Source organism: Schistocerca americana, chromosome 4, assembly GCF_021461395.2.
Source record: "Schistocerca americana isolate TAMUIC-IGC-003095 chromosome 4, iqSchAmer2.1, whole genome shotgun sequence".
NCBI classification, from domain to species: Eukaryota; Metazoa; Arthropoda; class Insecta; order Orthoptera; family Acrididae; genus Schistocerca; species Schistocerca americana.
This window is the reverse complement of record NC_060122.1, coordinates 608531577-608550412: the sequence shown is the minus strand read 5'-3', so window position 1 is coordinate 608550412 and position 18836 is coordinate 608531577. Positions and strand designations below refer to the sequence as shown.

Here is an 18836-nt window from a genome sequence, read left to right as displayed (position 1 = left end):
GAGAGAATCGTTCAACATGACAGAAGTTAAACACTTCCGTAAATTGCTGCAGACTTCATTGCTGGGACATCAACAAGTGTCAGTGTGCAAACCATTCAACGAAACATAATCGATATGGGCTTTCGGAGGCGAAAGCCGATTCGTGTACCCTTGATGACTGAACGACACAAAGGTTTACGTCTCGCCTGGGTCCGCCAACACCGGCGTTGCACTGTTAATGACTGGAAACATGTTGCCTGGTCGGACGAATCTCGGTTCAAATTTTATCGAGCGGATGGACATGGACAGGTTTGGAGACAACCTCATGAATTCTGAATAGCCGATAATCACACTACTTTCAACGAAAACTAGTATCAGAAACATGGATTGATTTGTTTATTCGTATTGCCAACTTCTGAGACGTAGCAGTAGGCACAAAACAAAGTAATCCGCAGCTTTCTAGACTATGTAGTTCCCAAGATACGACTGCTGAACTGTTGCAGTATATGCGTAGCGCGAAATTTGACAGTCACACGTCAACATTGAAAATATTATTTGAAGGTCTCACAATTGTCTGATTTTAATGTAGTATACAACGTAATGTTCAGGAAAGTCCAAAGTATATTATGGGGTAGAAAACAGAAAATGTCAAATTTCAACGAATTTCACGTACAATGTCCCTTTAACAACAATACTAACCACAGCATGCCGGGAAGACGCGTCGGCTGGCCAGACAGACCGACTTCGATACGGAAGATAAAGGGCGAACCATCGCGACCAGGATGCGAATCTCGTCTTGTAGTGTAACGACGTAAGTTTTTTATAAATGATTTTCTTTCGACATATGACCATGTGTAGACTTCGTCACCTACGTCAGTTACAATCCACTTCAAAATTATTTATATTCCTTTTAAATTGTCTCAGAATGGTTCTTGAACGAAACTGTAAAATATCATTTGAGTCGTATGCGCAGAATTGCGTCACTCGGGCCAACTGGTTTGCGTAAACTTTTTCAATTTTAGATGTCGTTTGTTTCTCCTCTGAAATTATATTGATACACGTTATCTGATTTAATCGATATTAGAACCACATTGAATAAACTTTGTGAGAGTCAAAGTCGCGATGAACGCTGTCAAAATTCAATAATCTTGTCAAATATATTATTAATTCATTCACATAATTCTTCATAAATAAATCCTCGGAACACGTATTTCAACTTTAGTAGCATCCACTAGTTTATTATCTTCCTACATACAGACGTGAATCTGAGCCTTGACGAGACAAAACTAACAGTATCAATAAGATTAAACTCTCTACGACGTCATTGTTGTACAAAACATTACAAATTATTCATTTTCAATTTTTAGAAGCACGACGCAACAAATCGGTTTCAGAATCTTCTGTCGCTCTTTGGCTGTCGACCCGCGACGTATAGTGGCCAGCGATTTTCTCTCCGGTCCCGGCAACGAAGATGCTGTCTCCGTTCGTCGCGCCGCCCTCTCCGTACATGAAACATTAAAAAAAAATACAAAAACTTTAGACACTTCACAACCATTACAAATATTACAAAAATACATAAACAAAACTAAATTAAACTTATATTCACCTGCAAACTGGGCTGACACTGGTGGATGGTTGACGCTTCAATTTCGTCCCACTACAGTCTTCGACCACCACAACCCCCGCGCAGGCAAACATACTATGGGCGGTCTTATTTAAGCAAGCACGCAAGCTGCTACAGCCAGTTCATCTCATTTCGTTGTGCTACGCTGCTACGTACGTTTACTATCGAGAATTACGACTAGGCGCCGAATAATGGACCATCATTCTGGTATACCGCATCACTCACTGTCTACTCGTGGCCGTACAATCTGGACCCTATTTATCGGAACGGACTAAGGCATGTGAATTGGACATATATTTTCGCGGTGTCAATAATAAACATGCATCATTTTTGGTTCTGTGTTCTTTCTGTCATAACACCTGTTAAAGTCATTACCACGTGCACTGGTGAGAAGTGTAGCCTTAATACCAGGTATATTGAAAACTCTCGCGTTGCAAGATTTCTGTAAGACAGACCGACAACTGACGAACCACCCTGACAAGACTTTCTCTCCTCCTCGTTGATGTCCATTGTTACAGGGCTTTCTACGCCACTGCTCATCTGTATGTCCAGAAATAAACGAGTGTCTGTACCAGCAGCGGATTTACGTTTCAACGCTAATTCTCGTTCGTAGAGGAGTGGCCATCTTGTCTGACTGACCCGGGATCGGTCTGTAGTAGCGTCAAGGTTTTTTTCACGTTGAGAGGATGGACGGAGTCTGCTCAGCCTCTTGGCGACATGTGAAGATCTACTTGAAGGACAAGTAGCAACTCCGTCTTCAAAAGCCGACATTAAAGCCACGGAGAGCGCTTAGGTAAACAAACGCCGCTCCTGCGACTGCACTGGATTCTGCTGCGCTTGGCACGGTTCACACAGTCCCTGGATCCTGATCGTGAAATTGGTTAACTTTTCATTTCCTGTTATCGTTGGTGGGGATAAGAGGTACTTATAGACACGATCTCATCACATAGATTAAAAAACTGCATTTAATGTTGAAATAAAAAATTCAAACTTGTCGTTATCGGAAAGGATAAACAAGTAGTCTTAGTAGTACATAGTGACACGGGTTTCAAACAAAAATAAATATACATTGACGGAAATAAGATCGCAACAACAAGAAGGACAAGTGCGAGATGGACAATAGTTGGTGGGTGTGTTACCACATCTGAAGGATGACGTCTATTCAGTTTTCGCGCCAGTCGCTTAAGAATGGCGCTGGTGGCGCTACTATGAGAATGGAAATCAAGTTTGTTTTGAATAAAGCAGTAATGGTCGTGAGCGTTAGCTACCTTTGAGATTGGGCGTACTGAGTCGATGTTAGTCAAGAATGCCTTTAAGAAGATGAGGACGCCATTATTAACAGTTCACTGAGGTTGCACGATGTCGTGTAATAGGGATATGAGAAGCTGGATTTTCCTCCTATGATATTGCAGAAAGACTTGGCAGAAATGTAGCCACTGTGCATGATTGCTGGCAGCGGCGGTCAACGGAAAGTACTGCCACAAGAAGACCGTACTCCGTACGGCCACATGGCACAACCGAGAGGGAAGACCATCGTGTTCGGCGTTGGTCTTGACGTATTGTGCTGCGTCTGCAGCAGTAATTCGAGCAGCAGTTGGCACCACAGTGACTCAACGAACTGTTACAAATCAGTTATGTCAAGTACAGACCCAAGCCTGATGCCCTGTAGCGTGCATTCCACTCACCACAGACCACCGCCGTTTGGGATGTCAGTCGTGTCAACCGCGAGCTCATTGGAGGGCAGAGGGGAGGTCTGTTGTGTTTTCTGATAAAAGCCAGTGATGACCGTATGTTGACTAGGAGGAGGCCAGCTGACAGCCTGCAACCAACCTGTCTGCGTGCTAGACACCCTGCACGTACACCTAGAGTTATGGTCTGGGGTGAGATTTTATATGACAGAAGGAGCTGTCTCGTGGTTATCCCATGCAGCCTGACTGCAAATTTGCACGTCGGTCTAATGATTCGACCTGTTACGGTGCCATTCATGAACAGCACTACAGGGGGTGTTTACCAACAGGTTACCGTTCGCCCACATACCGCTGTTGCAACCCAACACCCTCTATGTAGTGTCGACATTTTGCCTTAGCCTGCTCGATCAGCAGATCTGTCCCAAATTGAGCACATATGGGACATCATCGGACGACAGCTCCAGCGTCATCCACAAACAGCATTAAACGTCTCTGTATTGACCCACCAAGTGCAACAGGCATGGAACTCCATCTCACAAACTGACATCTGACATCTGGATGGCACAATGCATTGTAGGGAAGCAGCCTACTCACGCTGTAGTAAATTCACATCAGTTTCCATTGTGTGCCAGCCAGTCTGCTGTAACTAGCTCTGACGTCATAAATGTTGCGCAATACCTTAAAAATCAAGCAAATGACCTAAAACTTTTTTAGCATGTCAGGAATAATACTAAATTAATGTGTGTTAAATATCAGTTCGATAACTTCAGTCATTTTCGAAATTTGGACGTTTTTCTGAAAAAATCATTGGCGCAACAGAAAAGAGCTAGAGACTTCAAAATTTATATTTAGATTCATCTTTCATAATGATTTAATAAAAACAGTACTTTGGATTTCGCAAATTAAGATTTTAGTGGAAATTCATGATTTTGTGGTTTTCGTCTCAAAACTGAAGGAAGCAAGATAGATTAAGTAGGCTAATAAATAAGGCTAGGATGTTTAGATTTAAATAGGGTGGAGGTCCGCTATGACTATAAAGATGTGAAAAGTTTCTTTTGAATACCTATAAAATTATAGCGATAGCGGATCTCAAAAGGGCCAGTTCAGAGCTCATCTACTGCGTGCAGTGTAATTAAATTAATTCTCTCGCCCAAAATACTTAACTTAGCCACATCAAAAATTTATTATCAATACTTACCTGCGTGCTGAATGCACGTTTAAATTAAGAGCTTCATCGGCCATCAGCAAAAGAAGCTATAAATTATTATGTAACTTGAAGTGGTGCGTTACTAGCCCAGCGGCTAGTCGGGAGAGCCGATTTGATCAGGCGTTCCCTTAGCCGTCCGCACCGCGGCTTTATATATAAGAACGCTGCGGAGGAAGGAAGGCCCCAGTTCTCTCCAGACGCTGAATGACACGCCATCTGTGTCGGGAGTCGCGTCGCATCGGTATCACTGCTACAAACAGCCTCGGGTGCCGTATCAAGTTACTAGAGATACGCGGAACCATGAAATCATTTCAAGTGAAGGGTTAATTCTGGGATGATTTTCATTATCTAGCTTCAGTTTGCGTATTGTTGTATTTTCACGTGCCGTCGCGGGACAGACATTCTACCAAATATTTAGCGTGGCGTTTGATGAAATATTTTCATCAAATTATGGCGAGCATTATTTTTAACATTTAATTCGGACATTTATAGTTGCATCAGCGCATTAGACTCTGAACTGCTCTGTTAGTTAGGTTGTAGGGATACTTGTGTTTTTTTATCAGTGAATTTCAGAATATACTCAACTATTTTGGAAAATCGTTTTTGATTAGAAATCCCGGACAATCTCCTAATTCCTCAGAGCTATAAGCTGCAGCTATAATTGTATTCTCAGATGAAGTGGGCACTAGGAACTCTAATTACAGGCTTCACGTTTTGTTAAATCACTTTCTGGGTGCTAAAAAGTAAATAGAGAGCCAGTGTTGAGAAGGGCGAAAGACAGCATTAACAACATTCCAAAAGCCAGAAACTGATTCAACATGCAAGCATTTATACAGCAATTTATTTTCTACAACTTAACCGCCGCCCCACAGCATGTACGTTTGCAAACTTGTATTCAACATTTTGGCGATTCCACTGGTTATTAATGTACCAGCATTTCACATTTGCAATAACTACGAGGTGCGACAATAAAGTAATGAGACTGATGTGAAAAAAAATGTTGCTTACCATTTTAGTCAAGTTTAGTGTTGTCTCCTTCAAAGTAGTTCCCTTCTGATTGCACACGCTTTTTCCAGCGCTTCTGCCATTGATGGTAACATTTCTGGAGCTTATCTTTTGTAATATCCTCCAAGACCCTCGCCACAGCTTTTTGGACATCTCGTGTTGTTTGAAAATGGTGTCCCTTGACCGCCGTTTTGACTCTTGGAAATAGAAAAGAGTCACACAGAGCGATATCTGGTGAATACGGTGGCTGTGGTAGTACTGAAATTTGTTTTGAGGTTAAAAATTGCTGTTCTGACAGAACAGTATGGGATGGCGCATTATCGTGAAGCAGAATCTTCAGTTGTTATTAGACGAACCATTTCTCAACTGATGTTCAGTTCTTCTGCAATCATTTTCACGGATAATCTTCGATCAGATCTTACGAGTTCACGCACCCTGGCCAAGTTGACATCTGTCCATGAGGTCGATGGTCGTCCACTGCAGTCGTCATCTTCACATTCGTTCTGCCTTCACTAAACATTTTATGCTAACGAAAAACTTGAGCTCTTGACATAACCTCCTCTCCAAAAGCCTTCTGAAGCTTACTGTAAGTTTTCGTCGTGCTTTCACGCAATTTAACGCAAAAAGAAATGGCATACCGTTGCGCAATATTATACGGTTCCATTTCTGTGACGAGAAACACAAATACGTGTTAACTTATTACAGCATAACTCACGACTGAGCAGTTGCATCGATGTGCCATTTGGACTAGAAGCAGCTTATAGACCAAGGTCAAAGATATTGTGCCTACGCAAGCCTGCAGGGTTCCCACATCTTGCTATGAAAATCAGTCTCATTACCTTATTGTCGCACCTCGTATACTCGAGTTTATACTAACCTGTGATCTTGCAACCTTAATCACTTGAATATATTACCCAGACATATGTATTCCAGAAATTTCATTACTATAAATTAATTATTTCTTGGTGTTGGGATTTTTTCCGTCAGAGTATATCAATTAAAATATTTAGAAAATTAGCTTACTCTGTTCGTCCATGACGAGGCCGAGCCTATTGGCGGGTTCCTTGACTTTCGGAGATCATTTAGCACAGTTATCACAGTCCTTTAATCAGCAAAATAAACGCTTACCGAATACTACACTAGATTTGTGACTGAAATCAGAACTTTCAAGGACATAGTGCTCAACACGTTCTTAAAAGGGCGAAATGTTCACATATAACAGTAACTTCGGGAGCTCGCCAACACAGTCTTACAGAAACGTTATGGTGGCGTGGGAAGCATAATGTGGCTGTTCCTGGTTGATTCTTTTGATGGAAGTTGCAGCGCCAAATGAGAAATTCAGAAAGATCTGTAAAGGATCGACACTTGGTGCAGGGAATACCACTTGACCCTTAACGGAAACGCATGTGATGTATTGCTCATAAATAGGCTTAAATCCTCATTACATCTGCATTGTATTGTCGACGGTAAATTGCTGGATACAGTAACCATCGTAAAACGTGCCAGAGTAACCATCCTGAGCGACGCAATATGTAACGACCACACTAAACTAACTGTAGGAAAATCAGCTGCCAGACCGAGATTTCCTGAGGAAAAAGATGGCAAACAAAATTCTCATTTGACCGATTCTTGAGTACTGTTCATCAGGACGGATTCTTTATCAGAAATGATTAATAGAGAAGATAAATCAGAGCGGCGGTTTTCGTCAAGTGTTAATACGCATGCGAGCGTTACTGTGATGATCATCAAACTCTGGAGGTAGACGCTGCAAGTGACGCATTGCGCATCACGGAGAAGTTTAGCATTAAAATTCCGAGAGCTACAGTGCAGGCGGAGTCAACAATCGCATTACTTCTTGTCACATACATTTCGCGACTTGACCTTAACCACAAAATCACATACATTGTAACTCAGAGGGAGGTATACTTACATTCATTCATACTAAGTACTATTAGCAAATGGAAGCGGAAAGGGAAGAAATGTTAAGGGTACATGGAATACGCACAATGAAAAGTGGTTTGCATAAAATACAGATGACCCTAAACATTATCGGCTTCTGTTGAACAGCGTAATGATTAGACCTCGGATTATAGGTAAAAACCAATTTTTTTTCCTCATTAAATACAGGCATTAAAGTTGTACATACACGAATTTATGGTCGAAAAGGCTAGTTTTATAGCACCTCAAAATACCTAATTTCAGGTTAGTACCCAATTGTAAATAAAATTTAAAAATCCAACTAAACAAATTTTTTATAACTAACATTCTCTCGTGGTCTTCCCAACTAAGAATTTTGCAAATATTTCATCGAGAACTGTAATTTTATAGTATCTCAAATAACTAATTTCATGTTAGAACCTGACTGTACCTCTTTTTTAAAAATCCTAAAAATACCTAATTTCATGTTAGAACCTGATTGTATATAATTTTTAAAACTCCATTCAAATAAAATTTGTATGACCAAAACTACTCTTCTGGTCTTCCTGGCTACTTAGAAAACAGTAATTGAATGATAACTGGTTTGTTTGCATGCGTGAACGCCAATAGTGAGTCACACTAGGACAGCATACGCCAGGCTGTTCCAGTCCACCCTGCTCCGCAGAGCTTTGTCCCTCGCTTTGAACCGTCAAATGGGCCAGCAGGGCACGAGGAGCCTTGTGATCTGTCTCCGGCGCCCTCCTGCCCTGTCGGAATAGCCTGTTTACTCGTAAAACAGCTGCACTGTCTTCATTCAGTTGGTCAGCGTGCTGCTTGGATGTGGTGAAATCTTTCACAGCGACAGTCTATTTGTGGAAAGTTAAGCATGCCGAAAGTAACCAACTCCAAATTATCTCTGGTTCGTCAGTGGTTACAAGAATTTCCTGATTTCTCTACAGACGGAAGAGTTATTTACTGCAATGTTTCCAACAAAGACGTAAGTAAAATATTAACCTTTTATCTGCTACACCCACTCACAGAACAGTGATGCCACTGTTTTACCCGAGTTAACGTGGACCAGACACTTGCAAACGCAAAAATATTGTTTCTAAACCTTTAATGTAGGCTGATTTTGCTAAGTAGATCTCGTACATAAATTCTTCCACAAAGTATTCTCATTTATTTCTGTTTTTAGATACGTTTTGAACAGAGGTCGCATTTAAGTCAGCATGTTGCGGCGAATAAACACCAGGCAAATTTAAAAAATAAATCAAATTTGAAACAAACATTTGTAACTAAAACAAATGCAACAAACAAAAACGAATTTCATCTTGACCTGTGTCGAGCCTTTGTTGGTACACACACCATTCAATGCAGTTGAAAATAGCCAAATCAAAAGTTTTCTAGAGATTCCATCAGAATCCACACTGATAAAGAACTAGTTAGATACTTTACATGACAATACACTGAGCAGTAAAGAGAAGATACAGGCGATTCATACATGTGCATCTCTGTCGATGAGACAACTGACAGACAAGGTCGATATGTGGCTAATCTGCTTGTTGGAATGTTAGATCCTGACACTCGCTCTGTACCTCATCTCATCTGTAGCAAGAAGCTAAAAAAGACTACCCAGGAAATAATTGCTCACTTTGATAATAAAGCCCTCATATTACTTTTCCCCAACAATCTAGATGAAAATAAAGTACTTGTAATCTACACTGATGCAGCCGCATAAATGACTGCTGCTGTTAAATTGTTGAAAGTGTTTTATCCAGCCTTGCTCTATGTCACATGTCTTGCCCATGTCATGAATCGTGTAGCTCTTACGGTACATCTCGAATTTCCACACTAAGTAAGCTAGTTTCAACCATCAAAAATGTTTTTATTAAAGCACCTACAAGAATCCAGTTATTTCGAGAGGAACTTCCCAACATACCACTTCCACCAGAACTCGTACTTACTCTCTGGGGTACGTGGCTAGAGGCTGTGGAATATTACAGCGAGAAGTCAATAAGAACATTATTCTTAAATTGTGGGAGGAGACAGTGAGTATTACTTCAGCTAAAGATCTTCTAAAGGACCCAACAATTTCCAACGACATTGCATACATAAAATCTCATTATGCATTTTTTATCCGTATTATTAACGCTCTAAAGTGTTCAGGAAAATCAGTCTATATGCAACTGCAATTGATTGAAGAGGCGACAGAAAAGTCAACTTGGTCCCGGGCTCTATTGGTATGAGAGTTAGTGAAAAACTAAAGACAGTGCTACAAAAAAAAAAAAAAAAAAAAAAACCAGGATTGACACACTCTGAACAGTGGCTGACATCGTATCAGGTAAATCAACAGAACATGAGTGTGCGGTCCCACTGTGCCTAATACCGTCATTTAAATATGCTCCGGTGACATCTGTTGACGTGGAACGCTCGTTCTCGGCAGATAAGATTCTATTAACAGACAAGAGATGCAGTTTTTCAACGGAAGATCTGAAGAAAGTGTTGGTTATTTAGTGTCACTGTAATTATGGACTTGGTCAATAATATAATGTGGATTTTTGTCAATGTATTTATCTTTATAGAGAATAAAACGTCAGATTTTGTTCACCTATTTTCTGATTTTTATAACCTATTTTTGTAAGTGATAGAACGTATTTTAAGTACCTAATTTAAGATTTTGAACACCTTAAAGTCCGAGGTCTAGTGATGATACACCTTTGCAGCGCAATACTGCAGCGTTTCCGCCGATCAAAAGATAGAAGAGAAGACGAGAATTGCTGAACTGTGACGTAAACTGTTTGAACACTGTATGTTGTATTCAGACATGGCCTACTTAAAACAGTGAAAACTGGGCTGAAACAATAGAAGACGAATTCTCCAAAAACACATGTGGTAGCTATCGCAAAACGTAACCACAGATGGTGCAACTTATCGTCTTTTCATACAGGTGGAGAAATATTTGTTTGTCGCATTCCGTTGACCCCCAGTGATTGAAACACGCCCTTCGATTTAAAGCGACTGTAGTTTCCCAAGCGGCTTGCGTTCGCTGTGAGTATGGACGAGGACAGAGCTAATCACTTTGTGTGTGGAAGATATTAAACGTCTCGGGCACTACCGCTAGTAACAAATATTTGCACCGCATTAAAATTGTATTCAATTAAATGACTGATTGTTGTTGTTGTTGCACGTAGGCATCAAAGAAAAAAGAGTGTCAGATGTAAGTTTTCAATTACGCTTAGAGGAAGTAAGATGTGGGATCCGTACCAGGTCGGGTTGACAGAGGAGATAGAGAAAATCCAAAGAAGAACGGCGGCGTTTTGCCACAGGCTTATTTGGTAAGCGTGATAGCATTACGGAGATATTTAGCAAACTCAAATGGCAGACTCTGCAAGAGAGGCGCTCTGCATCGCGGTGTAGCTTGCTGTCCAGGTTTCGAGAGGGTGCGTTTCTGGATGAGGTATCGAATATATTGCTTCCCCCTACTTATACCTCCCGAGGATCCCGAAGAGATCACGAATGTAAAATTAGAGAGATTCGAGCGCGCACGGAGGCTTTCCGGCAGTCTTCCCGCGAACCATACGCGACTGGAACAGGAAAGGGAGGTAATGACAGTGGCACGAAAGTGCCCTCCGCCACACACCGCTGGGTGGCTTGCGGAGTATAAATGTAGATGTAGATAACGGTAGTGGTGAACTTTTCCCACTGCGTTAGGGACTTGGCAAAGTTTCTCAAGTAACAGATCTGACATCGTCAACACCACATATTGGTTCTTGCTATGGTTCTCGGAGGCGATAACCTATCTTATTAAAAAGAACGTTCAAAATATCGACAGTAATCTACGTTATTTCCAGGATTAAGACGGGATTTGACGTAAAACTTTCCCTGGCAAGGCATTGACTTCGTGACGCCGCACAGCCTACCTGTCACTTCTCGCAGACTATACAGGGTGTTACAAAAAGGTACGGCCAAACTTTCAGGAAACATTCCTCACACACAAAGAAAGAAAATATGTTATGTGGACATGTGTCCGGAAACGCTTACTTTCCATGTTAGAGCTCATTTTATTACTTCTCTTCAAATCACATTAATCATGGAATGGAAACACACAGCAACAGAACGTACCAGCGTGACTTCAAACACTTTGTTACAGGAAATGTTCAAAATGTCCTCCGTTAGCGAGGATACATGCATCCACCCTCTGACGCATGAAATCCTTGATGCGCTGACGCAGCCCTGGAGAATGGCGTATTGTATCACAGCCGTCCACAATACGACCACGAAGAGTCACTACTTTTGGTACTGGGGTTGCGTAGACAAGAGCTTTCAAATGCCCCCATAAATGAAAGTCAAGAGGGTTGAGGTCAGGAGAGCGTGAAGACCATGGAATTGGTCCGCCTCTACCAATCCATCGGTCACCGAATCTGTTGTTGAGAAGCGTACGAACACTTCGACTGAAATGTGCAGGAGCTCCATCGTGCATGAACCACATGTTGTGTCGTACTTGTAAAGGCACATGCTCTAGCAGCACAGGTAGAGTATCCCATATGAAATCATTATAACGTGCTCCATTGAGCGTAGATGGAAGAACGTGGGGCCCAATCAATACATCACCAACAATGCCTGCCCAAACGTTCACAGAAAATCTGTGTTGATTACGTGATTGCACAACTGCGAGCGGATTCTCGTCAGCCCACACATGTTGACTATGAAAATTTACAATTTGATCACGTTGGAATGAAACCTCATCCGTAAAGAGAACATTTGCACTGAAATGAGGATTGACACATTGTTGGATGAACCATTCGCAGAAGTTTACCCGTGGAGGCCAATCAGTTGCTGATAATGCCTGCACACGCTGTACCTGGTACGGAAACAACTGGTTCTCCTGTAGCACTCTCCATACAGTGACGTGGTCAACGTTACCTTGTACAGCAGCAACTTCGCTGACGCTGACCTTAGGGTAATCGTCAACTGCACGAAGATTTGCCACGTCCATTGCAGGTGTCCTCGTCGTTCTAGTTCTTCCCCAGTCGCGAGTTATAGGCTAGAATGTTCCGTGCTCCCTAAGACGCCGATCAATTGCTTCGAACGTCTTCCTGTCGGGACGCCTTCGTTCTGGAAATCTGTCTCGATACACGGCTATTGCTCCGTGCTAATCCATACATCAAATGGGCATCTGCCAACTCCGCATTTGTAAACACTGCACTGACTGCAAAACCACGTTCGTGATGAACACTAACCTGTTGATGCTACGTACTGATGTGCTTGATGCTAGTACTTTAGAGCAATGAGTCGCATGTCAACACAAGCACCGAAGTCAACATTACCTTCCTTCAATTGGGCTAACTAGCGGTGAATCGAGGAAGTACAGTACATACTGACGAAACTAAAATGAGCTCTAACATGGAAATTAAGCGTTTCCGGACACATGTCACATAACATCTTTTCTCTATTTGTGTGTGAGGAATGTTCCCTGAAAGTTTGGTCGTACCTTTTTGTAACACCCTGTATATGTCGTGGGCTACGTCTCCAGTAAAGAGGCTTCTCTCCCCTGTCGTAAGAGGAGCGGTCAGTGCAGACGCTGTCGGCAGCGCGACCACGGCGCACACCTGGCGACGGCAGTTGCGCTCCGTCCCGCCGGTAGCGCTAGTGTCGCGCAGCTTCGCGTCGCACCGGCAACTCGCCACAGTCGCGGCTCCAGTCTGTGCGCGGAGGTCGCGGCGACAGGAGGGCGAGGCGAGAGCGATGGTGAGCATGGAGGGCGACGGGCTGACGTGCCGCGTGCAGTTCCTGGACGACGTGGACCCGTTCGCGTACTGCAGCTCGTTCCCGGAGCCTGCGCGGCCGCCGCTGCACACGTTCAGCACTGGCTTGCCCCTGGCCACGCAGATCGCCGCCGTCCACCGCCTTCTGCGGGCGCCGCACCGGGTGAGTCCAGAGACTGTGTAGTCGAGTCGCACGTGCGCCGCGTCGTGGTCAAGGCCGGGCCGGGCCGGCGAAGGCACAGCCAGCCGGGTCGCTAACCCGCGCCACAGGACAAGACGTTGCCTGCACCCACCTGCCGCTCCCATCACCGGCCAAAACCAAACAGCACGCCTCCCGCCGTCGGCCATAACTCTGGCGAGCACATGACAGTGTCAACAAAAACACACGGCTAACCGATTCGTAACTGCAGCGAAAACATATGGGACTGATGCTGTCCTTAATTGACAAAAAATACTGGACTAGTTGAAGCAAGGGCGTGCATACCCAAGGACTAGAGGGATCCGCGCTGGCCCCACCACCGCCTCCCCTATCTCTCAGGGGAAGAAAAAGAAATATAATGTAGTCAGTTATTGTCTTTCAAGAAAATGAATTAAAATTCGGTATTACAGAGGTTTTAATAGCGTCGGAAGCAGAACCTTTTGTGGCTACTTACAAGTCGCCTTACGTCTTCCAAAATAATAAAAAATTCTCCATACCTCCAGGCCTAGCCCCCACCCCCCCCTACTCCAACAACTAACGTACGGGCGCCCTTGATTTGAAGGAATGCATTATAGTTAAGTCTTTATAGACTATGTTTGCATGTGTTATAGAACCTTGTGGTAAGTTTGATTCGGATTCAAAACTGCTAATGAGAAAACATTTTAAAACAATCTTTAAAAAATAGAGATTCGCTGTATGATGCCCAAACTTGCCCGTAGTGCCTTCAGGATAATTTCGGCCTACACGCACTGAGCTGCCGTGACAGGGTAAAAATGTCTGCCGGTCTCTGACTCGAACCTTGCCTTTCGTTGGGAAAGCTCTGATCCAGGGTGCTTGGCCCTCCGTCACAACTGACTTCCTTTTGTTACGGTGGCCTCGAAGATCCCACATCCTTTGGTAAAGCTACGTTCCGTCCTCGCTGACCTCTCACAAGTCCCGTAACGCAATATGACTCGGACACAGTGCAGATTATGTGCTCATTCCACCGCAGCACGAATAGTTCGTTCTCTAAAACTGAGTTGTATCGTCTACATACAAAAAAGCTCGAGTTTGTCTGTTTCCAAAATAACAGGTCAGTCACTATCCCTCGAAACGAGTGAGAGAGCTGAGCGATCTATACAGTGACATAATACTGTCTCGACATGTGCGAGACCTTGAGTTCGACTGCACGCTGGAGAGCAACGTGGGCAAAAACGTTTGATTATTGACCACATTCTAGAATGGCTATGGAGCTGGAGGCAGAATACGTTTTTACTGCAAGGACAAAACAAAACCTACCTACAACCGAAACAGACGACATTCTGCTTAAAAGGATGAAATCGAAGATGTATTGCTGACACACTCTTGCTGCATGAGCTATAGAAGGTGTCAGAATTAACATAATTGTGCACTGTGTGAACGAAAACTCGCGCACTCGGACGCCGCAGCGCCATCCCTTGCGTACTAACAATACAAAAATGTCTGTGATGAAAGTCAGAGAAAGGCCGTTTGGCAACACTGAAATAATATGTGCGACAATGCCTTCACTCAGTACTCTGTAGGTGTGCTGGCCAGTTAGTGGAGTGGGTAGGGGATGTGTTAAGAGTTCGTTTTCGAATCTAGGTGTGATAACTACGTGGTATGGTATCCGACTTCTCGGTGGTTATACAGTAATTACAGCTGGTCTAACTCAAAACACGGACAATTATTTAATACCAACGTAGAAATGAGAGTACAATGTCTTTTATTACTCCATTTTTAAGAAGTATTTTGTCTTTGAACGTTTACTCAGTTCTCCTCCAGGAAATATATCCTACCATGTCGTTCGACTCATACCAACATAGCTTCTTCAGTTACCCCGTTCCCCAGAATTACAAAAAAAGGTCGCTTTTACTAAATACAGTATTTTTAACACCTCCACACTGATACGTTTCGTAGTTATTTCTGTCCTAGGACAGGTATCTAATTAATTTTTGATTGATTATGAATTTTTCTGGAACGTCCTTTGTTATATTAAACGTAAAAAATACTGTAATTGAGGGATACGAATCGTTTAAGAAACAGTATACTACAACATTATTGAGTAGATCATTCAAAATGAGAAATAAAAAAAATTACACCTGGCCCCTGAATCGAATTCTCGAATTGAAGTATTCTAACGAATAACTCTCGTCATATCCAGTGCACTAAATGAGCAACACACCGACTAAGTACTGAATGAAGATATGTGTCATTCAGGTGATTACATAGTTGGCAAACTGATTTTCTATGGCGTCAGTTCCACCGAAAATATGCACGGAACGAAATTTTGTTAAAAGACAATTTTGTATTGTTAGTATGCAAGAAGCGCGCACTGGCGTCCGATTGCGCGGTTTTTGGTTCACCCTGTAAATATTTCCACGAATCTAGGTAATGAACGGGCTGGATGCAAATAGTGACAACAATATGTTCGCAATGAACTCTTAGCAATATTGTTGTTATATTCTAGAGATAAACAAAATTTCTCATTTCGTAGCGCAGAAAAACAGAACACAATATCAGCTCTCGCGCTGTAGGCCTATATGTACTGGATATTGGGAAAATCTATTATTCCAAACAGGGCGAAGCGTAGTGGCGCCGTACTAAGATACTGGACCGCATTTGGGAGACGGCGTTCCAGAGGTACGTTTGCTTTGAAAATAAAACTGCCAATTTGCATCCACCTATTGATCTCGTGCTCCCTTGTCTTTAATGACGTAATCATCGATAAGATGTTAAATACTAATTTCTTTCCATTCTCTGAAATCGCCCATACTACACTGTCATAGGAGGTTTCAATAGTTTAAAAACTAAATACGCATTCTTTAGTTTACATGTGAGCGTTTTAGAATGTGTAAGATCAGTGCGTTCGAAAATTGCACTGATTCCATGAGCAACGTTGCCACTGCAATCGCAGCAGTCAGCGGATATTGGCGAGGGAGGTGTGCAAGCTATTATTGTAGAACATCGAGCGATGAGCTGCAATCGTTATTATTTTCATACATATACATTATCTGTATTTTTTCATTTTATTTAGCCTAAAACCAAAAACTGTTTCACAAATAGTCTGCAAAGGATTCGCCTTCGAGTTACGCGTTTTATGCTGCTGTACTGAAGTTGAAGGTGCCATAAATCACAACTGAAACCGGTAATTGCAAAAGTAAAAAAAGTGACTGTCGCCCGGTTAATCGAAATAAGAAAAGATTAATTAACGTTTCAATAACAACGTTCTCCGAATCGGCTACACGCTACAGTGTGTAACACTCGTGCCATATTTAACACACTTTTCATTGTATTAACTTAAACTTCAAGATGAATTCAGAAAAGCTGTGTTACGTAATAGTCATATCCCCAATGGGTTTCTGGGTGTACTTACATATATAAGTCAAGTAAAATGCAAAGGGTGTCGCTGCGTACTCTTACCTCCATTGTGTCGATTATGTCGTATTATTTCGTGGGAAACACGCACTCCCACTTCTGATCGCTAGCAGTTGGGAGACTGTGCGGTTGTGACCTGCAGATGTTCATTGCCAATATTGCAGCTGGTGTTGACTGCATTGTCGTTTGCGTTTTCGCTGAAAATGAGCTACGCTGTCGTTGATGTGTTTTGTTTTTGATGCGATTGTTGACCAATCGCGGGGTTATCTTATGCTTCAATTTAGAAAAGGAGGCCGGATATCAGGAGTTCGTGGAAGCTCACAGTACAGATTTGTGCTAACCTTGCACTACTTGCAGTATACGGAGGCGGAGTTTATCCCCCCCCCCCCCCCCCCCACCCTCACACTCCACCTCTTCTCGCAGCAAACCCTGTGTGTTCTCCCCACATCCCCTGCTAGCGTGATGCCAAGTTCACGAGTAGCATGCTATACGAAATTATTTGTTGTTAGAATGCATAGATGCTTTACCGCGTGTACCTTAAGCCTTGAAGGAATGGTGCGTGGAGATAAGTGGCGGGTCACCCGTAAATAGTATCTGCTGTATGACAGTTATGCTTACCAACAAGTTCATACGACAGCCACTACCAATAATAATAATAATAATAATAGTAACTATAATAAAGCCACTACCAATAATAATAATAATAATAGTAACTATAATAATAAGATGAAGATAAATAACTTATCTGACAGAAGAAAGAATTTTTTTGTGGAATTCTTTTTATTTTGTACATAATTAAGTTCACTTTAGAACAATAACGGAATAACGGAATAATGTGTAAGCTTTCACAACTCTCCATTTCGCATTTGTGTGTAAATGGGGATTCTCTCGCTTTTCCATTTTTTCGGACAAATCTACAAGATCCCTAATAGATATATTAGTTCACGAATTTACTTCTGGGCTGAAAATCAAATATTCTTACGCTGTGCCCACATAACAACTTGTGCTAACTGCGCAATTTGATTTCGGCACACTCCCAATCAAAGGATCTGTTCTCGTAGGGCCTCGTTCCTTTGCGGCTAACTTTTCCTCGTAATTTACTTTTCTGTTCCCAGAATGAGATTTTCACTCTGAAGCAGTGTGTGCGCTGATGTGTAACTTCCTGGCAGATTAAAGCTGTATACCGGACGGAGACACGAACTCAGGACCTGTGCCTTTCGTGGGAAAATGCTCTACCAACTGAGCAATGTTTACATCAGGTTTATTCTTATGATGAACGGATAATAGCTGTGCACGTCATGAACCGAGGACGTTGTTTTATCAAATCCGTATGTATTCGACCCGTAATGCAATTACGTCACGCGAGTTGCGCATTCGGAAAAGCTCCGTAAAACGTGCACAACTGAAGGTGTGCGAGCGACCCTGATGCCAAGTTTCACGGAGTCCAGAGGAGCAGTAGCGCGGTAGATTTAAGTGCCGTATCTTCCGGACTGCAACCTCTATGTTACGTTTAACAGCATTCAGAGAAAAGTAGCCAATAAATGTCAAAGTTAAGGCGTTAACGTGCTCTTGTGCTCTTACACAGCGACCGCCACTGATGGAGACTATGTACAGGGCTATTGCAAATGATTGAAGCGATTTCATAAATTCACTGTAGCTCCTTTCATTGACATATGGTCACGGCACACTACAGATACGTAGAAAAACTCTTAAAGTTTTCAGAATGAGATTTTCACTCTGCAGCGGAGTGTGCGCTGATATGAAACTTCCTGGCAGATTAAAACTGTGTGCCCGACCGAGACTCGAACTCGGGACCTTTGCCTTTCGCGGGCAAGTGCTCTACCAACTGAGCTACCGAAGCACGACTCACGCCCGATACTCACGCAGAGTGAAAATCTCATTCTGGAAACATCCCCCAGGCTGTGGCTAAGCCATGTCTCCGCAATATCCTTTCTTTCAGGAGTGCTAGTTCTGCCAGGTTCGCAGGAGAGCTTCTGTAAAGTTTGGAAGGTAGGAGACGAGGTACTGGCAGAAGTAAAGCTGTGAGTATCGGGCGTGAGTCGTGCTTCGGTAGCTC

At 42.7% G+C, this 18836-nt stretch overlaps 1 protein-coding gene across 6 annotated transcripts in view; it reads left to right on the top strand.

Moving 5' to 3' along the window:
* LOC124613025 (FH1/FH2 domain-containing protein 3) overlaps positions 1-18836 on the top strand; it is a 647968-nt gene that overhangs the window by 124961 nt on the left and 504171 nt on the right. Inside the window, exon 1 of one of the 6 annotated variants that reach the window (XM_047141587.1) lies at positions 13141-13348. The exons of the other annotated variants lie outside the window; for them this stretch is intronic. Within the exon in view, the coding sequence (XP_046997543.1) occupies positions 13166-13348 (183 nt within the window). The 5' untranslated portion in view covers positions 13141-13165. Of the gene's footprint in view, positions 1-13140; positions 13349-18836 lie in introns of those variants that run through there. 6 annotated transcript variants of the gene reach the window in all.